The 26,242-nt window shown below is 51.1% G+C and overlaps 1 protein-coding gene across 2 annotated transcripts; it reads right to left on the reverse strand.

Annotated features, from left to right (window-relative positions):
• Nucleotides 1-784: 784 nt before the first annotated feature.
• On the reverse strand, nucleotides 785-21,505 carry Pick1 (protein interacting with PRKCA 1). 2 transcript variants are annotated; one of them, XM_021183101.3, is made up of 13 exons: nucleotides 20,755-21,505; nucleotides 20,322-20,425; nucleotides 19,379-19,490; nucleotides 10,252-10,380; nucleotides 8,676-8,742; nucleotides 7,133-7,222; nucleotides 5,382-5,435; nucleotides 4,958-5,020; nucleotides 4,218-4,351; nucleotides 3,822-3,914; nucleotides 3,009-3,059; nucleotides 1,954-2,098; nucleotides 785-1,530 (listed from the first exon to the last, which is right to left on the reverse strand). In XM_021183101.3, the coding sequence occupies exons 2-13, from the start codon at nucleotides 20,360-20,362 to the stop codon at nucleotides 1,259-1,261; spliced, it is 1,251 nt and encodes a 416-aa protein (XP_021038760.1). In that variant the 5' UTR covers nucleotides 20,363-20,425; nucleotides 20,755-21,505; the 3' UTR covers nucleotides 785-1,258. The 2 variants fall into 2 exon arrangements, with proteins under 2 accessions (XP_021038760.1, XP_021038759.1); XM_021183100.2 differs by having other exon boundaries at nucleotides 20,605-21,504.
• Nucleotides 21,506-26,242: the final 4,737 nt, after the last annotated feature.

The following is a 26,242-nucleotide window of genomic DNA, read 5'->3' on the forward strand; positions in this document are numbered from 1 at the left end:
ACACTTAGCAGCCCTTACAAGAGCTACTGTAATCCCTTTACAAATGCTGTTACTGAATCTCCTAACCGCATGACAAGGCAGAATTTATCCATGCTTCAGACAGGTGTTTGCCTGATGCACAGGGAGGGCAGAACAGGGCTACACAGGGCTCGTTACCGGGTCCCAAGCTTTGGGTTTTGGTTTTTCCCTTTGTCCACCCACTGGATGGCCCTTCAGTGTGGCTAGACAGCACTGTTGGTCCCGGGGTAGATAGTTGGTCTCTCTCCCCCTCCAGCGTCTACCTAGGAATCCCACCAAGTTTTCTACAGGACTGTAGCCCAAAACCACAAGCAAAGGAACTTTTCTACTCTGGACTCAGAGCTCACACACCCCTTGCCCTTTGTGTCCTCAGGAAGGCCCTACCCTGTCCTAACAGGACTTCAGAGTAAGGGTTGCAGTATGAGCTGCACACAGTCAGGCAGACAAAACCTAAGGATGTCCGCATCTCCCATGACCCTAGGCTCTGAACTGATGTCCCTAGACTAGTCTGTCTCCCCAGCTAGCCCCGTGTGACCCTGACCAGTGTCTGTTCTGCCCCCTTGCCCAAAGGGGGTTAAAATGTGTGGTTCTGAGGAAGATGCTACCCCGAGCCTCTCAACCCCAGAGCTGCTCCTGTAGGCACTGCTAGAGATGAGTGATGGACACAGGGAAATGCCTAGTTTTTGCTTCCTACCCTCCCTCATGACCCAGGAGGCAGCTGAGATCTGGCTGCCAAGGGTCTGAGCCATTGCAAGGAGCCCATGCATTCTGTCTGGGTTTCTGTTTATTCAATACAGGCCCAGCTTCCAGCCCTTGAGGCTAAACCAGAAACAAATAAATATAGGCTGCTGAGGTGTGCATGTGGACTCAGGGGCTGCCCTGGTACACTGGCCCCAGCCTCAGATGTCCACCTGGCTCCCACTCCCTGCAGGCTTGGCACCACCGAGGTGCTCATAGGGACAGGTCCTGTGCTCTGCCTGCTCCAGCCCCTTCTCTTTTCTGTCCAAGGCCCAGCTCTCCCTCTAGCTGGGAGGTGGGAAGGATGGAGGGGGGCTAGTGTCCAGGTCTTAGGCTGCAGCCTGGGTTCACTGTTTGAGGACAGAGGAGCAGGGAGGCAGGCGCCCCGAGCCAGTAGGCTTTTATGCGCCACTATATGCCTTCGCTGTCCTACAGTGGTCCCGCCCCACTCCCACTGCGGTCCTCCCGCTACCCTGCCCCCCAGGTCCACTTGAGGGGGCACTCAGGAGTCACACCAGCTTCCGCCCTTGTCCGTAGGCCCAGTGGCCCCACATGCGTCCTTGGACACTTCCCTAGCTGCCCCATCCTCTTCCTCTTCATCCTCATCCTCTCCATCAGTGAAGCTGCCTTGGTTAGGGCCATAGGCTAGCGTGGTGTGTGCCAGGTCCACCTCAATGGGGAAGACGTCGGCGTCCCGCAGCACTGCATAGCAGTCATTATAGTACTTGGACATGGTGGATACGAAGCGCTGCAGCTGGAACACGATGTCCTGGACTGGGGTAGGAGGTGAGCACACAGGCCCAGTGACTATGAAGGCTTCCTCTCAGGAAAGACCTGGAGCTGGTCTGGCCTTCCTGCTGGGACACTTCCTGGGCCCCAGGCTTCGGAAGGGTAGAAAGGGGCCCAGCCAAAGGCTTCCTGGCCTGGCCTACTTGGCCACTTAAGTCCTCCAAACTCTTAGCTCAGGAAACAAAAGGTTGCCTGAGTGAGTAGATCATGGACCCAAGCTCTGCCCCCAACCCAGCCAGGCTCTAGGTGGACTCCTGTCAGGGTCTTGCGTGTCTTGGGGAGACTACCCTCTCTGGGCCTCATGTCTGATTTAAGGAAGAACTGGCACCCCCCACCCCCAGGGGCTAAGTGCCGGGAAAGGACAGCCTAGGGAAGCATGGGCCTCAGAGTCCCCCACGCAGCCCTCACCGTGCTTCTGGTCCAGCAGCTCCATCTTCTCCAGCACATCTTTGCGCATCTGGGAGAAGCGGGCTCGAGCCTCCTGGCGGCAGCGTAGAATGAGGCGGTACTCATAGTTGCCTGTGCTCACTCGGTATAGTGGCTCGCCTAGGGCCTGGAGCAGGCAAGTTTGTCAGCGCCCTTGGGTGGACCTGGGCCTCCCAGGGATAGGTGGGGCTGGAAGGCGGTAGGCTGGCCCAGCTCACAGCTATACCACAATGGGCTTTTGAGGCCAGTGATGGACAGAAGCTAAAGCAGAAGCTAAACTCTGGAGGGAGAAAAATCAACCACAGAAACACGAACACAGCTCACATGAAATGAATGAATATTGGTCAAAGGATGGACCCTGACTGCAAATACATAACAAAATAGAAACAAATGAACAACAACAAAAACCAACCAGGGGCTGGAGTGGTTCAGTGGTTAAGAATAGTCGTTGTGCCGGGCGTGGTGGCGCACGCCTTTAATCCCAGCACTCGGGAGGCAGAGGCAGGAGGATTTCTGAGTTCGAGGCCAGCCTGGTCTACAGAGCGAGTTCCAGGACAGCCAGAACTACACAGAGAAACCCTGTCTCGAAAAACCAAAACAAACAAAAAAAGAATATTCGTTGCTCTTGTAGTGACCTGGGTTTAGTCACCATGGTCGTGCACAACTCCAACACCCTCTTCTGACCTCTACAGGCACCAGCCACACAAATGGACACACACAGCAGGCAAAACACACATACACACACACACCAACTTTTTTCTTTTTAAAATCAAAACACAGCTCAGAAGAGAACTGTTGGCTTTTTCCTACAGTCCCTCACAAACTTCGGGAACCTGACCTACATCAGATCCGAGAAATTACCTCATGGCCAACTGGCTGGTACTCCAAGCCAGAGGAACCGGTAGAATAAGTTGATAGCTCCAAACTCTAGGAACTACAGTCCACTTAAGACCCCAGGATGCCTGACATACCCACCATCTCTGCCAGACACCCCAGCCATCCCGATGCCACTGTGGGCAGGCCCCCTGGGTACTCACAATGCAGCTGTATTCCTCGTCATCCATCTCCTTCACCTTTAGACAGTACGACTGTGGGATGGAACGGAGGAGGCCAGGAAGTCAGTGGCCAAGCTTCCTGGACTTCCAGCCCCCTGCCAGACTCCCTATGCCCTCAGGCCACACCAAGAGAGCGACCATATAGGCCACCAGGTTCAGGACCACCTGGGATAGGCTGGAAGCAAGCATGGACAGAGACCCGGGAAAGGGGAACAGGGGTATGAGGCTCCCCTCTGGGAGGGTACAAAGGCTTAAAGGCTTGAGAAATCCAAAAGCAGTCATATTCACGTCTCAGGAGACTCTGGGGACAGCACTTGCTGTCCATGCATAAGGCCTAGGGCTCTATCTCAAGAATAGGAAATGACTAAAACCAAAACCAAAACCCAATGATACTGTGTGTGGTGGCACTGGCTACACAATAGATCCTGGCAGCTCCTTGAAGACAAGCTGGGTATAGGCTTACCAAGTCAGGACTCTAAGAGCTGCAGCAAAAAGCCTGAATACTCAACAGGCCATTTTATTAGCATCTTTAGCATCAGATTATCATCTAGGACTCAAAACACCTTTTTCCTAAACCTAGTCGGAGCTGCTGCTAGAAATGATACAGAATGGAAGGGCAGCTGGGAGCTCCTTGGTGTGGGAATGCAGAGTCTAGGCTCCTCCTAATTGTCTAATCAGGCCTTTAATCCCACAGGCCTGACGCAGCTAAGGTCTGGGCCCAGCCTGCCTGCTGGTCTCAGGGCTGGCCCCCAGGGTGAGCTCACCTCAGCTGGCCAGACACTGCAGTCCACTTACCAGGTACTCAAACTTCACATCCAGGTACTTCTTGATGGTGAGGCGTGTATCAGGGATGGCTTTATTGAGGTACGTGTTCAGGTCCGTCAGCATCTGGGAGGGTGGGACAAATGTCACTAATGTGTTATCCCTTCCAGGGGACTTGGGCATAGTCAAAGGACATGTGTCAGGGTTAGAGGACTATGTCAAGTAATGTGACCCTGCAACAGAACAGTGTTCAAACCAGTCTTGAGTTGAACAGGGACCCAGGGCAGCAGTGACTGATGGATGGATGGCCACAGAGGTGACAAAGCTAGTGTCTGCATCTGGCACCTGACTCCAGCCCAGAATCCCTCCTGCACTAAGCTATCGCTCCTGCCTTGGCCAGTGGGACATGCTGTACTCTGAGAGACCCACCGGTTTGATGGTTTTCAGTAGCCGAATGCCGAACTTCTCAATGCTGCGGTGTGCGTCAGCAAACTTCACAAATGCTTCACTTGCTGCTGGCTGCGGCTCCCGCACCCCAATCACAGAGAACACGTCCCCAAAGGCTGCATGACAAGTTTGTCTTGAAGCCCTCACTTGACCAATAGAGAAGCCAGGGGTTTTTTGGGTAGCAGGACAGGGGTCTACATCCGAAGGGCCATACTACCAAGGGGCTGCGTCCTCTTTCTAGGCTTACACTCCTAGAGGAGCTAGTTTGTCCCCTCAGTGACCAGACAAAAGCCTGAGTGGAAATCCGGTGTTCACGCTAGTCGAGAGCAGAGCACCAGGCTGAGAATCCAGACACCTGGGTCTGAATGCCACCTCTGCCACCATGAGCTCCGGGACCACTCCCTGTCTGGACTTCCTTTCCTGGACTGCAAATGGGGTTTGGTCTCTCCTGCCCACTATGGGACTGAAGAGAGCAAACTTAAAGAGAAGCTGCCTGCACTGTAAGTAGCAGTGAGACAGGGCATTGTAAGGCCAACCAGACCAGTTGCTTCATGGTCACTGCCACACCCAGCATCAGACTGGGTCAGAGTAGAGTGCTGGTCTTGGTGTGGGGATAAGAAGGGCCCAGAGAGGAAGCTGACCACACCTCACTGTTAGGTGCTACTAAGTCTTGAGGGACAGAGGTTTGCAGTACAACATGGCATGTCTGGGGATGCCATTACCCCGGTGGGTCTGCGACAGCTCATAAAAGGCCCGTAGGAGATTCTTGGTGTGTTCCGTCATCCCTGTGGGAAGAGATCCAAGTGACAGAAGACAAAGACCCAGGTCAGAGATCACATTGGCCCCCCCAGCCTTGCAATCTGAGGTCCCCACTGTGCATTAGATCCTCAGGCTTTCCCCACTGCCTAGGGATGAAGGCTGAGTTGGCCCCCTATATGGATCCCATGTGACAGGCAACTGGGATTATGAATGACACACAGTCCCTTAGGGGCTCTCTCTGGTAGTGCAGAAATTTACAGGGGCTCCTGATACATTTACTGTTCCCCAAACTTTCTAGGTAGTTCCCCTTCCCCACTGCCACTCTCTAAGACAGGGCCCCCATGACAGACCAACACCAGGCACTTCTTGGCTGAGACTCCTCCCTACCTTTGTACAGCTCAGCAGTGCGTTCCAGCTCCTCCAGCCGCTTTACCAAGCCATCTGTGGAGGTCAAGACCAGGGGCATCTGTGGGCTCAGCAAGCCAAGGGAGGACAACAGCCCTGCAGAGACCAGCTGCGAGGAGAGGCTATGAAGAAGCTCTGGCTGGCCCAAGCCTGGCGAGCATGGCCCTGACAGGCCTTACTTATCCCCTGTTCCCTCAGCCTTACTAAAAACTACTGGATTACACTCCAAAAGCCAGCCAAGGTCTCTTCCCCCACTTGGTCACTTCTTAGCTATCTACCAAGGCTAAGTGCTGAGGCTCAGCAATCAAAAGCCCCCTTGGCTCACCTAATTAACATGCCTAGTCAAAACAAACTCCTTTGGGGAGTGACTCTGGTAAAACAAAGATCCAGGTCCTGCCCTTGGGGCTCCAAGTGCAGCAGAGGACCTCCCCAACTCTGGATAGATCCCCATCTGTGGGGATGAAGGACACATACTGCTGAGGGCCTCTAGGCCCCGCCCAGGCCAGGTACTGGCCCAAGAACACCTGCAGCCACACTGGGTCACCCCTGTGTGTGCCAGGAACACTTAAGGTCCCTGATAAGCACTGGCCCTTCTCCAGCTTGTACCTTGGGGCAAGGACCACTTTGCCTATCCTACAGAGAAAGCTGAAGGGTGAGAGGTAGGGCAGCTGGCCCAAAGTTACGCAGCTATGTCTGTCTAAGCAGAGTCCTGCTCTCAGGCTTTGGTGCACTTTGGTGTGGAGCTTCAGGCAGGGTCTCAAGCAGGAGGGGAGGGGAGGGGAGGGACTCTACACAGGCAGAGGCTTTTCTCTGGGCAGGAAAGCTTGCTGTGTGAAGGAAGGGCTAGGACTGGGAGAGGGGGAAGGTGTACCACCTCGGAGGTCTTCAGGAGGCTGCTGTGGCCCACAGCCTCTATGTCCTGGCTCCCCAGAGCATAAGCACGTGGCTAGCAGGCAGTTGTTTTTAGCTGGGTCATGGGACATCATGACAGCTTCAATTTTAGAAATCCTATTTACAGCTAGGGAAATTGCAAGGTTTGGGGGAAACAACAACCAGTTCTAATTTCATCTCAATGCACGGTGACTACAGTAACAAGGATTTATAGGCACCACGAGGCTGAAAATAGCAGCCGCCACTTTGTACCCTATTTGGAACATGCTCAGGCCCCACCCCCATTCTCCCAGCCAATAAAGATCGTGTGCCCAGCTGAGCCCACAGTTTATATGGGTATTTTTATCTTCCCCGCGTACATGCATAGCACTGCTATTTATAAGCATAGGCTGGCGACGGCAGGAGCAGGAGCACGGGTTCCATCAGCCTCCTGGGGAGATATCCAGTGTGTGCGTAAAGTGCCTTGCCTGCACATGGCTTCTCCCAGCACAGGCAGAGGAAGTGGAGACAAGTACAGCAGCGCCACCTCCTGGTCAAAGGCTGAGGAGGACAGCACAGTGCAGGACAAGTAGTGGAGCTCCACACAGTGGGCTGTAGTGGAGCATGCGGGCAGTGGAGTGGGGCTCAGGCTGGCTAGGCAACCCAGCTGGAAGGGAGCACCTGTCCTCCCAAGTCTGTGTTGCCCCCCACCCCTTGGTGGTGACCTAAAGCCCACAGCTGATAGCTGTAGTAGCTCGTGGGAGCTGATGAGGTGTAACCTGGCTGTCCACACTGAGGCGCATGGACACTATCAGGCCCATTGCTTGATGGGAGCTGAGCCAGAGGGTGGAAGGAGGACTTACCGTTACACAGGATGGCGCGACTTAGGCCCAGGGCATCAGCTGTGCCTGAACTCATGTTTTCTACCAGCCGGTGCTTGACTTTCTTCAACACTGGGGCAGGAGAAAGGCCAATGAGTCTGCTGCTGGCCGGGCTGTCTAGGCCAAGCCCCATCACAGCTGCCTCACTGAGTGTGTGAGTAGGTGGAAGACAACAAGCCTAGGCTTGGTGCTTGGAGCAGTTAGGAAGCAAGGGCTCACAGCAGTCTATCCTGGGCTACTTGTCCTACTCACCCCCCTCCCCCACTGGGAGGAGCTGGACAGGTAAACATGGAGTGCTCGGCACAAAGACTGTGGTCTGCTCTCTGCTACTGGTGTCAGTGAGAGCCCAGAGCTTGGGCGTGCAAGCACCAGCACACAGGCCAGACAGAGAAAGCCTTATCACTCCTCTCTCCCACCCAGCATGAGAAAATCTGTGCCAAGGTAAGGGCTCTCCAGCTGGACACCTCAGGGTGGTGCGCATCACTAAGTGCCACTGCCTGGTCACTTCATGTAACCAGCTAAGATCTCGGTACAGCTCCTGGGATGGAATCAAAGTGCTCAATAACAAGAATATCAGACCAAGGAGGTGGCACATGCTTTTAATCTCAGACCTCGGGAGGCAGAGGCAGGGGATTTCTGAGTTCACGCTCAGCCTGGTCTAGAGAGCATGTTCTAGGACAGCCAGGGCTACACAGAAAAACCACTGGTGAGCTCATTTGTCCTTAGTCTCTATCCTAAAGGGCTGTGGGCTATAGGTGAGTATGGATTGTCTGGGTGTTCTGCCAGGAGACCGCCAAGCCTCATGTCTCACACTTTGCCATGTGATTGATCCAGAGAAGCTGGCAGCTGCAGAATCAAGATCTAGCCCTTCTAGCTACAGGCAAATTGCCAAACAGCACGTTGTGATGGTTTGAATAGGTATGGCCCCCATAGACTCATGTGTTTGAATGCTTGGCCCACTTAGGAAGTGTGGCCCTGTTAGAGGAGGTGCGGCCTTGTTGGAGGGAGTGTAGGGACAGTCCTGGAGGTCTCTTATGCTCAAGCTATGCCCAGTGTGGTACACAGTCTCCCGCTGCTTTCAGATCAAGATGTAGAACTCTCTGCTCCTCCAGCACAAGTCTGCCTGGATGCTGCCATGCTTCCCGCCATGATGATAATGGACTGAACCTCTGAAACTGTAAGCCAGCCTAATTCAATGTTTGCCTTTGTAAGACTTGCCTTGGTCATATTGTCTCTTCACAGCAATAAAGCCCTATCTAAGATACACATTATAAGGTCCAGTTTGCACCACACTTCTTCCCAAAAGTATGTAGCAGGAGAGGCCATGGAGGAGGGGATTACAATTGGATGTGACCCACAGGTCACGGTGTGGTAGTGACGGGTGTAGAACACAGGGCAGTGAGCATGCGGGGCCCGGGGCCTCGAACAGCTACAAGGACAGCACCTGGCTCCTCCCAGCCGTTTGGATTAGCTTGGACAGGAAAGGCCAGAGCCCCAGGCACTTGGCTGCTCTGGCCTGTCTTACCAATGTCCAGGGACATGCCCTGCTTAGGGTCCGCCTGCAGCTTGTTGTAATGGATGGTCACCTCCCCCTACAAGAGCAGTACAGACACAATCAGGACAGTGGCCCCTGGCTTCAGCCCCCCAGAAACTACTTTCTACACATCTGGCTCTAGTACACCAACCAGAAGAAAAAGGAGCAGGGCTTCTCAGGGACCAGGAGGGAAGGTAGAGTGACTTGGGGATTCACTTAGTCCCATGTTCTAGCGACTGCTCAGAAAAGGACATCTGCACATGGGAGGCCACATGGTTACTCTAGTCCTTGCCATCCTAAGGCCTCTGAGATTGGGGCTGAATGTACTCTCATCAAACGTGGACTGAAAACTTACACCCACAGAGTGAGCCAACATGGTCAGTCGGGTAGGGTATGAAAGGTCCCTTGGGACTGACATGGTCCTGAGCTCTGAGTCCCTCCTCGGTCTGCCTGGTGCCTAAAGGGGCACTAGGTGGGGCTACAGAGGTAACCCCTTAGTTCTCAGTGAGGACTTAGTACCAGGATGACTTAGGAACAGGATTAAGAGTGTGACAAAGAAAGTCAGAGCAATGCCTGAGTAGAGCAAGAAGGGGACCATGGGGGCTGGAGAGATGGCTCAGTGGTTAGGAGCACTTGCTGCTTCTGCAGAGGACCTGAGCTCAGTTCTCAGCACCCACACTGTGCTTCACAACCACCTGGAACTCCAAGCAGGGGATCTGATGATCTCTCCTGACCTCTGAATACAGCAAGGACAAACGTGGTGGTGCACATACATACTTCCAGACAAAATGCACATAAAATAAATCCAAACTTCAATATGCGCACACACACACACACACACACACACACACACACACACGGCAGGGGATAGTAAGGGTTGGTCCTGGAGCCTTGGAGGGTGCCAATGGGAAGGGGAGGGTACTAGCCTGGCTAGGGTTTGGGGCCTCAGGCTCTGGGCCCAAGTCTACACAAGTTGAATCCCACCCTTGACTCTGGGACTGCCTATCTTCTGTGGCTTTGCACTCTCTCATACACCCCTCTCAGCAGTTTTCCCAAGGGTCTTCAGTGGCTGAACTGCCAGGGAACAATGAGCAGGCCATACTTCTTTTGCGAGTGACAAGGACTCAGCACAGAGCAAGGGTTCAGTGGAACATCTAGGGAGGGGGATGAGCAGGTGGAAAGGATGTGGGCTGCATCTGGACCAGAAATGTCTGCGCTCAGGGATCTCCATAGCCTCAAGTCCTTGGAGAACTTGGGAAGTAGTCCCTCCCACAAAACTCTAGGGCAAACATGGCCCAGCTGTGCTCACTAGAGTCCACTGACTCAATGAAGTCACTGTTAGCATCTAGCGCTTCTGCAGACCCAAGCAGGGACATCCCAGCTCATCTGAGTGGTCAGCATCTCTGGGAGCCCACAGGAACCCAGGGGTCCAGGAGATTGGAGTGTGTCCCTCATAGTGCTCTCTAAGTAATAGGCAGTGAACCCTAAGCCTGCTAGGCCCGACAGCCTGGGTGGCTCAGCAGGGACCTGACAGCCTTTGTCTCATACTACAGAGCAAGCTTCTTACCTTCACTTCCTGAATCATCTTCGCCACCTCTACCTTGGTTTTTCCTTTGATTGATCTGCCATTGACCCCAGTGATCTCGTCACCAGCTGCCACAGTGCCGTCCAAGGCTGCAGGCGTGTTATCAAATACCTGCAGATGTGTAGGAAGTAGGGGAACAATGGAGTGGAACTTGGGACCTAAGCAGGCCCTCCTTCCACCTCAGGGAGTGCCAGCAAAGGCAAGAGAAAACCTCGCCACTCTTGGGAAGGGGACAGAAGACAGGCTGTGAGTGCCAACAGCTGAGACTCCCAATAGGAACCCAGCAGTCGGCATGGCTCCTACAGCTCCTTCCACTGTCACCATGTTTGGGCTTTCCACCTCTTGGGCTTTCCAACAGTATTTAATAATTCTAGCACTTAGTTTTGGTCTCCAGACAACAGCCCTGGTTACTCTGAGTAAGGGCCCTATGCCTGTGAGCCCTTTTCCTAGTTCCTTCAATGGGACTTGTACGCACTGGCTGTGAGGTGGTGTTTCTGTTAAAGATGAGCTGTTCGGTGATAACAGCAAAGAGACAGCTGGCTATGGAGCACACATACAGACTTGGGGACAAAGACAATGATGCAGGGAGCATACACACAGACATGGGTCCACACACAGATGCAGGGGGCACATCTAGAAATAGGGTTCATATTACACAAACATGGAGTCCCAACAGATGCAAGGGGCATACACAGATATAAGATCTATACATGAATGCAGGGGGCACACACACATGGGGTTCTCACACAGAGGCAGGAGGCACACACAAATGGAGCAGCACAAACTAGATCAGAGAGGAACTGCAGAAACCTCAAATTGACCAGCAGTGGGTCTGTACCTCTCAGCTGGTTTTGAGACAGGGTCTGTCTTTGTAGCCCAGGTTGACCTTGAACTAGCAACCTTCCTGCCTCAGCCTTCCAGTAACATGATAAGCCACCATGTCTGGCTCCTGTGTCACCTCTAGTTTCTAAATCTTCTAAAAAAAAGTCATGCCTAAAGGACGCTTCATAGTGTGTGTTTACAGTGTTACAAGGGACGATGAAGAAGGTGAACACTATCAGCCTTCAGAGCACATTACAAACACTACAAGCAGTGATGTGGGGGGCCATGGGGACTCTGGCACACTCCTGAGAGAGAGCCGACACAGCAGATGGAGGGAAGCTGCTGGTGGCTGGTTTTGACTGTCAGCATGAGCAGAGAATGCCTGCTGAAGCACCTCGCATATGTCAGGGAAGAGATTTCCTGAGAGAATGGACAGAGTGAAAAAGCCTGCCTGGACGTGTGGAATATGACAGAACCAAAATGAGAGCTTCTTCCCTTCCTTTCAAGTTTCCTGAAGATGCTGTCACTACAATGATTGTGCCCAGCACAGAAAACAGGTCCCAGGGAGGGGAGGCCACTGCCCTGACTAAGAAAGACTAAGCGTGGTCTGCAGGGGTAGTTAGAAAAGTCAGAGATGCAGGCTAGAGAGGCCCCGGTGTGGTAAACTTATCCCAGCGGACAGTCCTGGCGGGAGCTTGGGACAACAGACTGCCATGTGGACAGGGAAGACTGCTTCAGATGTGATCAAGGCAGATCACACTGCATTCTGGGAAAGAACTTATCCAGACCTGTTCCGTGTCCTGAGACTCTGCAGGCTTAGCTTCAAGTGACGGATGGACTGACTGTCCGGTGGGTGGACTGACTGCTGGTGGCTATATTTCAAGCCAGCTTGTGGTTGTCACTGGAGACAGGTTTATGATAAAAACTTAGCTGCAGAGCAGGAGTGTCTGGAAAATATATTTGCCCAGAAAATAAACGGCGCGTATATGAGTCTATCACTAAGCTGGGCGTGGTAGCATTTGCCTTTAATATAAACACTGAGTCAGAGGCAGGTGGGTATGTGTGACCAGGACAGCCAGAACTACACAGACAGAACCTGTCTCAAAAATAAACTAATTAAAATAAAACTAAAATGAAAGATTATGCTATTATACAGCTGGGAAGCAGGAAGGATGCTTTGGTGACATCTAAGGTATTGGCTGGACCCAGCTGTGTTAGCTGGTTTATGTCAGCTTGATACAAAGTAGAGCTTTCTGAAAAGAGAGAACCTTAATTCCCTGAGAAAATGCCTCTGGCACAGTGAGCTTCAGGTAAGCCTGTAGGGCAACAATTCTCAGCCTATGGGTTCACAACCCTTCGGGGCTGCTTATCAGATATTTACATTCTGACTCCTAACAGTAGGTAAGTTATAGTTATGAAGTAGCAACAAAATAATTTTATGGTGGAGGGTCACTACACCACATGTGGAACTGTATTAAAGGGTCACAGCTTTAAGAAGGTTTAGAACCACAGTTGTAAGGATTTTCTTAATTCAGGATAGATGTGGGAGGGCCCAGGCCATCATGGGTGGTGCCACTGGGCTGGTGATCCTGGGTCCTATAAGAAAGCAGGTTGAGCAAACCATGGGGAGCAAAGCCAGCAAGCAGCAGCCTCCATGGCCTCCGTCTCAGCTCCTGCCTCCAGATTCCTGCCCAGCTTTCCTCCCCAGGTTGCTTTGGCCACGGTGCTTTATCACAGCAAGAGGAACCTAAGTGAACATCCATGGCAGGCTCAAGAGTATAAAAGTTTACCTCATTTGAAAGGTTTTGCTTAAGTAGAGAGCTCAAGGTACCCTTCTGGCAACAACTTCCTAGGAAGTGTGGTCCCTGGACCTGTTGTCTAGTACCATCCACACAATGCTGGTTTTGCAGGTATATATACTGCAATAGGGATGCATGGAAGTTTTCTTTCTTTTTTTTTTTTTAAAGATTTATTTATTGATTATATGTAAGTACACTGTAGCTGTCTTCAGACACTCCAGGAGAGGGCGCCAGATCTCGTTACGGATGGTTGTGAGCCACCATGTGGTTGCTGGGATTTGAACTCTGGACCTTTGGAAGAGCAGTCAGGTGCTCTTACCCACTGAGCCATCTCACCAGCCCGCATGGAAGTTTTCAAAGGCAGCTTGACCACTGTGATGGGATTGGGATTCTGGTAGGCAAATCCTGAGAGGGCAGCGTGAGAATCACACTGAAGATGCACTGGAAATGCCAGATGTTAAAGACACCAGACTATGGAGCATCTGCTGAGGACAGTTACTGGCAGGAAGCAGAGCGCCTCAAAGAGAAGCCCTGTGGGCTACAAATGGCAAGGCCATAGGGCAAGGCTGCCCAAGCCCTGTGGAGTGTAGGTCATGCCACCATATGCCATAGGTTCCAGCGGTAGAGCTGCAGGCACTAACGTTCCCGCTGCTGATTTATTGCATCTCCCTGTCTGCGTGTCTCTCTCATGGGATAGGGTGTTACTGTGGGATATTATCTCAGGGGCATGGGAAGGTGACTTTTATTCAATTTTATAGAAGCTCACAGCTAAGGGTTTGCCATTCGTCTCTGAAGAAACTTTGAACTTGGGTTGTTTTGTTTTTAAGAACATTGAAGTTGGGCAGTGGTGGTGCACACCCTTTAATTCAAGCACTGGGGAAACAGAGGTAGGTGATTTCCCGGAGTTTGAGGCCAGTCTGTCTACAGAGTGAGTTCCAGGACAGCCAAGACTACACAGTGAAACCCTGTCGCTAAAAAGAAAAAGTACAAATACATATATACCTATATATGTGTGTGCATATATGTATGTATGTATGTATATGTATATGTATTTTTACATGCCTAGAATCCCAATATTAGGAGATAAAGGTGGGCATCAGATTTCAATGTCATCCCAGTTAATGGCGAGTTCAAGTCTGGGCTCTTGAAAGCCTGGCTCAAAAAAAGCAAGGGCCATTAAGATGGTACTTGCTGCCATGCCTGACAATCTAAATTTGATTTCCTGCAACCCAAACAGTAGGAGAGAGCCAACTACAAGCTGTTGTCTGACTTCCACCCATGTGTCATGACATGTGTTCATGTGTCCACACACATACCAAATAAAAGTTAAAAACAAAACAAGTCTACGGGAATCTGTAGAGACAGCTGATACACTTGGACACACATGGCACTGTAAGTGAATATGAACCTTTCAGAGCCAGAGTGGGTGCTGTGGTCTAAGGTGAGTATCAAGCTGACAATATTTTGCCAGGCCACTTGATGGGACTGAGAAACACATCCTGCTGTCACTGGTATCATGGGAACCCCAAGGTCCTGTGTGTGTCTGTGAGGTTGTTCCCATTAAGGGAGGCATGTGAATTCAGGCAGCACCATCCTGTAGGCTGGAGCTGGACAGGGGAAGGCGAAAGGCAGCCAGCACAGTGCACCCACGCGCCTCTTCTCTAGGTATCCCTGGTGTGACTGCTCCCTGCACTGGCGGGCAGAAACCTGGGAAAGCAGCCAAGACAAATCCCCCTGACTCGTTCCTCTCAGGCATCTGGTCCCAGCCGTGAGCACGAGGCTCTGTACTCTCGGATGAGAAGATGTGACAATAAGGTATCAGTACAGCTCACCGTAACCTGCAGCCGCAGTGAGCTCCCTCACAAAATCCCAGGGGCATTTTTATAGGCAGAAAAATTCTAAAAATCTAAATCCTAAGATTCATACAGAATCTTATCAAGGAATTTTGAAAGGCCAAAATAATCTTAAGAAAAAAATAATAAAGCTGGAAGACTCACACTTCTTGATTTCAAATGTTTCTACAAAGCTAGTGTCATTAAAACAGGGTGGTGCTGGCAGAGGGGACTAGAGATCTAGAAACACACCCACACAAACGTGACAAGTGACTGGCAGGAGTGCTAGGAACAGTCGAAGGACAAAGGTCAGCCTGGGAAAAGCCCCACCCACAGGCAGGAACACGGAAACCCACCTCAAAACAGGGCAAAGGGAAACTGCAGCATGATACACGCTAACCTCACGCCAAGCCAAGCCAACCCCCAATTCCACTTACAAGAGTCCCCAGAACAGTCAGAGCCACAGAGACAGAGAGGACCATGGGAGCTGCTGGAGCCGAGGAGGGTGTCAGTGAGTTCATGACTAGTGTCACTTTCTGAAGACCCAGCACAGTCACAAACAGGGTTTGTGGCACCCGAGAAGCAGGGATAGCCAGTTTCTCGAAAGCTTGAGGGATAAGAATAAGTCACACATAAGCAATGGTCCCAACAAGAGAGACACAGGCTAGTGACAGTGGAAAATGGAATGACGCCATCAAATTTCTAACCAAGGCCAGTGAGATAGATGCTCAGTAGGTAAAGGGGCACAGGTGAAGCCTGGTGACCTAGTTCAATCTCCCAAGAGTCACATGGTGGAAGAAGATAACCACCTCCTACAAGCTGTCCACTCTCTAACCTACACACACACACACACACACACACACACGAGATACAGCAGCCCCTCCACTAAATAAGTGGGTTTTTTTTTAATTTTTAATTTTTAATTTTTTTTGTTTTCTGTTTTTTTTCGAGAAGGTTTCTCTGTATAGCCCTGACTGTCCTGAACTCACTCTGTAGACCAGGCTAGCCTTGAACTCAGAAATCTGCCTGCCTCTGCCTCCCAAATGCTGGGGTTAAAGGGGTACAACACCAAATCCAGCCTTAAAATCTTTATTTTTTTAAGGAATAAAAATTAGGAGTGGAAAGCGGACTCGGCGGTTAAGAGCATTTCCTATTAACCTTGCAGAAGATCTGCATTTAGTTCCTGGCACCCATGCTGTGGCTCAAACCATCTGTCATTCCAGTTCCAGGGCATCTGATACCCTCTTCTAACCTTCATGTGCATCAGGTACGTAAATGATGTACAGACATCCATGTCAGCAAAGCATTCAACACATAAAATAAATTAATCTAAAATAGAAACAATTTCAAAATTTCTAATTGAAATTTATTTCCAAACCTAGCACTATTTTTAAGTGTATGGGACGGCCACAGGGTCTCAGTAGACGTGCCTTACTCACTGAGCCTTTCTGGCCCTGTGACCTTCACTCCTGAACTTTAGAGCATGTTAACTTTGAGGAATAAGGGAACAACACTGATGAGAAAGAAAAAGGTCGTCTCCCTGGAGATGAGGAATGAAGAGCAGAGGTCCCAAGGGACTAGACTGAGGACAGATAACAAAAGTCTGAGAAAACAAAATAACACAAGGGCAAATCGCAGGAAATACCAAAGAAAGTAACAAGAAGTGATGCTGAGAAGAAAATCCTGGGTTGAGCATAGCAGCACATATATCGGTAAGGCTACTTGGGAGGGAGAAGCTGGAGGATCAGGCCAGCTCAGGCTACATGATAACCTGTCTCCTCACAAAAGGAAAAAAGAAGAAAGAAAGAAAGAAAGAAAGAAAGAAAGAAAGAAAGAAAGAAAGAAAGAAAGAAAGAAAGAAAGAGACGAGACAAGAGAAGAATGGGTTTGAATCTCAGCACCCACATAGTGGTTTTCAACTATCTGTAACTATCGTTCCTGGGATCTGATGCCCTCTTCTGGCCTCCCCAGGTACCAGGCATGCATACCATGCTCAGACATACAAGCATTAAAATACCCAGACACATAGAAATAAATACATTTAAAACACAAAGAAAGAGAGACACCACTTCATCAGTAAACTCAGCACAAGTGCTGGAGAAGGGTGGGGCTTGTTTCTGTCCCTTCTACATCTTCTGAGCCTCCACAGAGCTGGCCAAGGACCTAGAAAAGCTATCCTGACCATCACCTGTGATGTGAATACTGAGTCAGGACAGCAACGAGTGGAAGACGAGATATTAGGGACATCTGTGGTTTTAGAAAAGGCTTGAATGAACTCTCTATGTCCTGAACTAAGAATGAGTGATAAAGAAAACAAGACAGGAAGCTGGGAGAGACAGTACAGCAATTAAGTGCATCCTGTTCTTGCAGAAGACCCAAGATAGTTCCCAGCACCCACAAACCCAGACACTCATCAACTCCTGTGAGCTAAACTTCAGAGGGATCTGACGCCTCTGATCTGCATGGATATCTACATTCAAATGCGTGTGCGTTCTCTCACTCTCTCTCTCTCTGATCTGCATGGATATCTACATTCAAATGCGTGTGCTCTCTCTCTCTCTCTCTCTCTCTCTCTCTCTCTCACACACACACACATACACACACACAAAATTAAAGATAATAACAAACACAACTAGGGAAAGTGGAAGCCAATCTGCACAGGGTGAGACGGAGGGCAGGGACTGCTGACGGACACAGGCCTTTGTGCACTTGGCTTGCTTCTGTGCAAACAGAAGACATGTCATCATGTTAGGATGCAGCTCACTCATCGACCATGATCCTCGGCATTGAACACACAGGATAGAGTCGAATGGCACAGAGGCCAAGCAGGTATGTGACCACAGGTAACCCAGGCAAGGTCTATGTCTCCTGGGGCAGAGGAGACCAAATCACCCTTGAAGGCAGAGGTGAGAGCAAACGACCTTCCCAGAGACCCAGTGCCCTGTCTGCACCTAAGGCGTGCCCACAGGTGTTCCAACAGGGGATAGTCTGGATCCTTCCAAGGCTACAGACACGTCACAGACTGGCCAGGCACCTGGTGAAGTAGGCCTCGTGACACATCTGCCCAAGATCATGCACTGCAGTGGACAGATGACCAGGGCAGCTTCCTCTACAGAAACCGTGATGGTGCTCCCCTCTCTCACTAGCATGGCAGCTGGGAAAGGCACAGCTGCCAGGGAGCCACGGCAGCTGCCACCTGGGGAAACAGCTGGCCCCACTACCATTCTGTTCCACTTTCACAAGAATGCAAAGACGTTTGTGCTTACATACTTCATTAATTTACTTGGTTTTGTTTCTTTTGTAGGGGGTCTCATGTAGCCCTGCATGGGTTTACAATATTTATTTAATTTTAAAATTTCATGTGTATGTGAGTGAACATGTGCACTACATGCATGCAGGAGCAGGAGGCCAAAGAGGTGTCCAGATCCCACGGGACTTGAGTTTGTGAACCGCCTGATGTTGGTGCTGGGAACCAAACCTGGGCTACATATTTTTAAATCCTCACTTGCCAGAGAAGAAAACTGAGGCCCAGAGTGATTAAGAAACCCACTAGTATTCAGGAACGTTTACATATAAACCTTGGGCTATTACTTCCTTTTGTCTGTTTGCTGAGACAGGGTCCCGAGCAGCCCACCCTGGCCTCAAACTCATTCACTGTGTAGCTAAGCACGCCTTTGAATTGCTGGACCTCCCTGCCTCCACCTCTCAAGTTCAGGGATGTTGGGTGTGATGCGGCCATACCCAACAGGGACAAGTATCTCATAGCCATCCCTCTTCAGTCAGCAAACAGACTCATTCGAGACATTTACACTGAATGTCTGTTCCATGCCAGGCGGTAACCAGCACTAACTTCAGTTGATTACACTCCGTGGGAGGCCAAGCAGAGTCTGCCAGGAAGCCAGATCAGAACAAGCTGCGAGTGAGGAACAGGTAGGAAAGGAAGAGAAGCAGGAACACTCCCCACTCAAGAGCGCCAGAGTGCGGGGCAGTGTTACTACAACCAGACCTCAGAAAGCAGGGCAGGTAAGGTGGCTGGGGTGTGTGTGTGAAGTGTCTCCCAGGTAAGCCCGGTGACCTCATTTCAAACATGGGACCTCACAGCAGAAAACTGACTCATGAGCGTTGTCCTCTGACCAGTGCATGATGGACGTGAGTGAACCCACACTCACATATACAGACATCAAACACACATACGCAAATACAATCGTGAAACTTTAAAGAAGCAAAATTGACCTTTGTCTGTTGGTGAATGCAGGTGTGTGTGCATTTATGTATGCAACTGTATGTTTGCATGTATGTATGCATGCATGTATATGTGTGTGCAGGTCAGTCACTCTTTGCTTCCACTCCTCAGGCACTAACCACCTGTTTTGCGGGTGGCAGGGGTGTATGCACAAAGTCTCTGTAACCTGAGACTCACCTATTACGGTGGCCTAGGCCCACTTGTGTCCACCTCTCCTGAACTCTGGTTACAAGAACACACGTCTCATCCGTGTTTTACATGGGTGCCTGGACTCAGCCTCTGGAGCTAGGTTTTTTTTGTTTGTTTGTTTGTTTTTCAGAGTGGAGAAAGGAACCTCTTTCTGTCATACCCAAGAAGGGAGGTGAAACACTCCACCCAGGACCCTGTCCCTACCGCCCACGTGTGCCTCATACCTGGACGATATAGAGACAAGGACAGTATTGGGCCCCTCCTCCGATGCTGATCCCAATCAGGTTCTGGGCATCCTTCTGTAGGGTGACCTTCCCAGGCACAGTGGGGATTCCTCTAGAAAGAGAAAGAAGTGACAGTGAATTCTGGTGAACGGTGGACTGGAAGGGGCAGGCTCCCATGTCCAGAAAAGCTACCAACAATCTACACAAAGTAACCTCTCCCTTCCTCCTCCAGAAGGAGCAATCTGTACCAGAACATGTTCAAGAGTGATGCAGTTGTAGGGTCAAAGCCCAGGACTGCCAAGAATCTGCAATGGGACTTAACTCCACAGAAACTTGAAGATTCGGGCAAGCTCCATCCTTGAAGCCCTTCTCAGGTACTTGCAGGGCATGGCAATCCCCTCCCACTAGATGAAAGTTACTCAACTATCTTTCAGTCATCTTTCTGCTCAGACACAGGCATTCACAAGACAACTTAAGCTGTCCTGTGGTTAGGCTCAGGTGTGTGAGGCTGGTTACTGAAAACCAATTTCCTAACAGGCAATGGCTGCTCACATCTTATTAAAGGCTCACGACACACAAGGCCATGAGATCTGCTCACTCTAAGGGTCAGACAAATATGGTTTTTGAAAGTCTACTTTACTAATCATCTGTGTGGGGAAGGTCTGTTTGTGATATTCCCATGTAACCTTTGCAACCTGGCTCTGTCGCCTTCCCAGATCCCCCATCCCCCAGCAGTACCTGGACAATGCCCTCCAGGGTTCACATGGCCCAAATCATGTTTATCTGCTAACCTGTCACAACTCCCTCCAAAGTGATCTACTACTGGGATGTCTGGGCCCATTTCTACTCCGGTACACCGAGAAGAAAGTGCGGAACTAGGACACCCAAAGACACGGGGGACCTGGGTCCTCAGCTCTCGGGTCTTGGGGAAGAGTATACTCACAATTTATCCTCCTCGATGTCATAGTCTAAGTCTGCAAACATGGTTCCGAGAGTTGGGGCCGACTGGCTAACTGCCCAGCTCGGGAGGAGAATAGGAAACTGGGTCTGACAGAGAAAAGAACACAGGGCTTCAGGGAACTGAAGTGCTCAGATGCCAGCCCCGGGCTGCCACCCCTCGCCCACGCGGACAGCGGGCCTCTGTCCTCCCCTCCGGCCCGGGACCCGGAGCCTCAGGCTGGAAGGGCGCGCGCGGAGCTGGGGAGCTGGGGATAGGTGATTCTTACTTGGTACAGGGGTGGACCCCAGGCCAGGGCGACGGGCTCGGATTCTGGAGCCCGCCCCACGGTCTCCAGAGCCTTGGGAGCCGCTTCAGTCGCTCACCGAGAGAGTCGGTCCCACTGCCAGGCCCGGGCCAGGCTGGCACCTGAACCCACCTGCCGTTCCACCTGGCGGCGACCGCGACTGTCGCGTCACTTCCGGTCGGACGCGGAAGTCCCGCCTCTCCCCTCGAGTCTTTGCCCCAATCCCTGCAGGCAACCCTTCTGTCTCCGCTCCGGGACTCTCTGAACCAGGAAAAAGAACAAGTGTTGGTGGAAGTTCGCCGTTAGTGTGAAAAAAAGGGAAAGGAAGAAAAGGTCTAGACATGCCGGCGGCCTCGGACCCCGCCCTTGGCCGTTCCGCCATCTTGGGGAGGACAGAGCTCTTCCCAGCTTCCTTAGCGGCACTCTGGGGACCACTTAGGCCCGCGGTTGCCGGGGCAACGGGAGCATCCTGGGGCCAGCGAAGTTCAGTGAACTGCAAACCTCAAGACCTTTGCCTTCACATTTTCAGTACCACTTCCTAAGGAAAGCCTGTGTCTCCTCCACTACAAAGCGTTAGTGCTGGAAGGTTCCCGCTAAATCCCAGCCTCACAAAGAAAGAATTAAGTACCTAAGAGAGGGAGTAACTTTTTTCAGAAATGATAAACAGTTGATTTAAGATCCAGATCTTGGTCCCGAGAACCGGTCTGGGGTCTTTGAATATCTGTGCTAAACTCAGAGAGGTATATTCTGTGGGCTTTGTCTTTTTCAGATTTGACTCGTCTTTTCCCCCACATACGTTCTATTACCATTCAGTAAGTGTTTCTTCGGTATTTTGGCAAACAGTCTCTCACACCAAACCTCCTTTCTTAGTCCCGAGGCCCCTGGAGTCCTCTTGAAGATACAGCCTCCGTGTTTCTGAGACTCAACAAATACCATCAGTGCTTGCAGCTGGGGAGCTCCAAAGTTCTCTCCCCTCCAACATCTGCTGCCAAGGATTATGTCCAATGGATTGGCTGAAAGAGAATGGCCCTCTGGGGACCACAGTGCTAGCAACCACCTCATCCAGGAAGAGTGGGACCAGTGTCCTTCCTCAGCTGGGGGCAGGGTGTGGAGGAGGCACAAAGGTCCTTGTGCTCACAGATAAGCACCAGGGGAACCAGGAATGTTAATCGCACAAGGTTGTCACTTAATGAGCGAGATGGATAACCTGGTTTTGCCCAGAAGGCTGGGAACAGATGTGGTTTATAGCTTGGTGACCTTTGGTGTGTCTGCATGGTCAAAACCATACTGGGTCTTGAGTTTGTTTTTTTTTTTTTTTCAGTTAATTTATAGAACAAATCTTTATGAAAGATGCCATTTGTATTTTACAAAGAGTCTCAATGTAGCCGTATCTCGAGCTTGGATGTGCACACTATCAATTTAATTATCAACAGGAAAGCTTTTTACCAATTTGTGTGGTGCTTAAATATGCCCCAAATAAACTACACAGGATCAGGCACTCAAAAACTTTGAACCTACACTGGCTACTCAGTCACACTGGAGCAAACTGCTGCCTTGCCTCTCCGGATTGACACCCCACTCGCTGCCTTGCTGTTCACAGAGCCCTCCACAGGGGTGCCACATATCCTAAAGAAGCCCTTGTAAGGCCTGCAGGAAGCTGAGCTGAGTCTCAGCGTGACAACCACCTCCCCTCTGCTCACCATTCTGCAGCTCACATCACTGTCAGAGACAGTCTCAGTCAGGGTTTCTATTCCTGCACAAAACATGACCAAGGAGCAAGGTGGAGAAGAAAGGGTTTATTCAGCTTACAGTTCCATGTTGCTGTTCATCACCAAAGGAAGTCAGGACAGGAACACACAGGGCAGGAAGGTGTAGATGCAGAGGCCATGGAGGAATATTTCTTATTCCCCTGGCTTGCTCAGCTTGCTTGCTTACAGAACCCAGGACTACCAGCCCAGGGATGGCACCACCCACAGCGGGCCCTCCCACCCTTGATCACTAATTGAGAAAATGCCTTACAGCTGGATCTCATGGCATTTCCTCAACGGAGGCTCCTTTCTCTGTGATAACTCCAGCCTGTGTCAAGTCAACACACAAAACCAGCCAGTACAGAGACCCTGGCTCATCTTCACCTGTGAGACAGAATAAGCACTACAGATTAATCTGTGCAGGTAGGGAAGGGGCTCTGAGAAGCACCACCCCTTCGCTGCCGAGACAGGAGTTGTTCTCCTCAAGCTCTTTTTGCAGCAGGTGTGTTTGGATTTCAAGATAGCATCTCATGTAGCCCAAGTTCACTGTACAGAAGCTGCCTTCCTGCCTTCCACCTCCTCAGTGTTGTTTGTGGATCTGGGGACCCAACTCATGACTTCCTCAGCGCCCCCCCCCAACCCTAGGTCATACTCTGGCTCTGCCATTTTGTGCCATGGAATTTGAAGCCGGTCACCAGCTAACTCTAAGGCTCAAGTTCCTGTGGAACAAAATGAGGAACATGGTCTCATTCAGCAAGTGTTTGTTAAAGTCAAGAGTAAGAGAATGGGGTTGGAGTGTTCCTTAAACCACTAATCTCCCCAGCCAGGCAGTGGTGGCGCACGCATTTAACCCTGCACTTGGGAGGCAGAGGCAGGCGGATTTCTGAATTCGAGGCCAGCCTGGTTTACAGAGTGAGTTCCAGGACAGCCAGGATACACAGAGAAACTCTGTCTCAACACCCCCCCCAAAAAAAACCCCCAAAGCCACTAACCCCCAAGGTGACCTAGGCCCCTCTCTTTAGTTAAGTGCAAGACACACATGCTGCTCTTCCCATGTTGGTCCCCACCAGGATCTGGAAGCCTTCCTAGATAGTTCCAGCTCACCAATCTCTTTCTCTTAGTTCTGGAAACAGTTGGTTTTGACTTGATCATTTGCTGACATATTACATGTCCTATAACATCCCTTCATGGTGTCCCTGAGTCAATCCTATGGGATTAACCTATGTTCTTGTTCTTCTGGAAAGCCCTCAACCCTGGCTTTTTCGAGACAGGGTTTCTCTGTGTAGCCCTGGCTGTCCTGGAACTCATGCTGTAGACCATGCTGGCTTCAAACTCAGAGATCCACTTTGCCCCTGCCTCCTGAATACTGGGATTAAAGGTGTGTGCCACCATCTCCCGACTTTCTTCCCCTTTATAATGGGGCTTAAAAATCTGGCAATGTGGGCTGGAATGATGGCTCAGAGATTAAGAGTACTGGCTATTCTTCCAGAGGTCCTGAGTTCAATTCCTAGCAACCACATGGTGGCACATAACCAGGGCTATAAAGAGAAACCCTGTCTCTAAAAACTAAAAAAACAAAAAAAGTCTGGCAATGTGACTTAGTGGTAGAGCTCTTACTTAACCTGTGTGAGGCCCTAGATGTAATTGCCAGTACTGTAAGATGATGGCGGTGATGATGATGGTGATGAACAATAGCAGCTTAGAGATCATGTCTTGACATGCTATAAAATGCTTCCCCTGCCTCTCTCCTTCCTGGGTTCCTTCACTGATTTTTTTTTTTTGTTTTGTTTTTTTGTTTTTTTGAGACAGGGTTTCTCTGTGTAGCCCTGGCTGTCCTGGAACTCACTTTGTAGACCAGGCTGGCCTCGATCTCAGAAATCTGCCTGCCTCTGCCTCCCAAGTGCTGGGATTAAAGAAGTGAGCCACCACGCCCGGCCTCTTCACTGACTTTTTAATCTGTGGTATTCCCATAGATCCCACAGATGCTAGGAACCTCTCCTCCGGTGTCATGATAAACAGCCGTGAAAACCATGATGCTTCGCAGCTGATGCCTGTATGGACTATGACCCACACTGTGCTTTACCGTGGGGACACTTGTGTGTCAGCGCACCCAGCCCAGAACCCGGTTCCAGCTGTGCAGGGAGGGCAGGATGGGACCTTTGTTTACCTGAGAGGAAAGAAGTCCCTGGTAGAAGATTCTAATGGCAAAGTGAGCACTTGTCTTTGCAGCAGGCAGAAAGCCCTGCCCTGCCCTTGGATCGGCCCCGGAGCCCAGCATTCATCTGTCCTGCAGTAAAATGCTTGTAGACATTGACATGGTTCTCTATGGGTCCTGGAGGAGAGGACTGGAGTGGCCACAGGGATTCCGGGGGGGGGGGGGGGGGGGGAGGGCGCGGGAGTGACTGGGACTGCAGCAGTGGCCCAGAGTTTCCTCCATAATACTGGAGTCATAGACCAGTGTTAAGCACTGCCCTTTGAAATGGCTGGACCACATGGTTTTCCTGTGCAGTAACAACGAACCCTCTGCCATCTCTGTGAGAGCGATCATTCACAAAACACATCCATATTTCACCCTCCTATTCCAGGCCTGGCCTCTGTGGTTCCCAGCATCAGATTCAACCCCAGACCACTGCCTTCACACACCCTTTTCCTGAGGACCTGCTGCCACCTGGTGGATGATTTCAGTACTACCACCCAAGGATGCCAAAATAGCCGTGACAGGGTCACTGCCTGCTGAGTCCCCAGTGTTGGACAATGAGTGAGGCTGATCACTTGAATGCCAGGCTGTGCCTGACCCTCCCTGCCTCGGCTGCTGCTCCCTCCTCACTCTTTGCCGTGCCCATGGCATTCAAGGCTACTGTGACGGTCAAGAAGTCAGGTGAGTCTGACCCACTCACTAATTCCTAAATTCATCTTATGAATATGTATGGAGAACTTACCAAGCCCCGGCCTACCGGCCAGCTGAGAGGACACACAGTGAAAGAAACCGTTGGAGCCTGTTGCTGATGAACTCTTTGGAGCAAGGGGGAGCACCAGCATGATGGAAGGAAATACCCTATCTCCGGGGTTAACATGGTAGAACAGGAGACTGGTTCCATCCTTGTGGTCTTTGAGGAGACGCTGGAGATGCTGGTGAGGAGGTAGCTGGCAGAGACCTGACAGTCCCTGTGGCAAATACACACCAACACCTTTGGGCTGACATGAGATAAATCCAGGAGATCAGAGGGCTACCGTGTGTTGCCATGTGGCAGTTTGTGAGTGTGTGTGTGTGTGTGAGTGTGTGTGTGTGTGGGTGTGTGTGTGTGTGTGTGTGTGCAGAGTGCATGTGCTTGCTTACTGACCAGCTTCTGTCTACCTTCTACCATACTGCAAGCTCCCCGAGCCTGGAGCCTCGCCTATTCAAATCACCCTCCATCTCCAACAGGTATCACAGTGGCCAGTACCTGGCCAATGTTCCACATTGATCGGTTTGGCTAAAGGAGGAGCTACAGATCCCACCATTTTAGCGTGGACAGCAACTGTCTGTTCTCAACCATTGCCTTCCATCAGCTGACAACACCAACAGTGGGGTGGATGTGCCTCATGGGGGGCCCGGGAGCACCCCACCCCGCCCCCAACCATTCCCTAAGTAGCTCTATTCCTGATCCAGCTCAGCACGCAAAGGCTGACCTATGACCTTCCTCTGCCCCCTGCCCCCCCCCCCCGCCTCCCCCCAGCGCTCTGCCCTCTGGGTGAGGTCAGTGATGAAAGCCAGCAGCAGCCCAGGGGGTGGAGGAGAGAGACAGTGTCTGATTGTTCCCAAGCTGCTGAGGACTGGGTCTCAGACAGCCCCTCCCTCCCTCCCTCCTCCTCCCTCATCCTCTCCTTTCCTT

This window comes from Mus caroli, unplaced genomic scaffold (genome assembly GCF_978045245.1).
Source record: "Mus caroli unplaced genomic scaffold, Mus_caroli_1 scaffold_16, whole genome shotgun sequence".
Classification (NCBI taxonomy): Eukaryota; Metazoa; Chordata; class Mammalia; order Rodentia; family Muridae; genus Mus; species Mus caroli.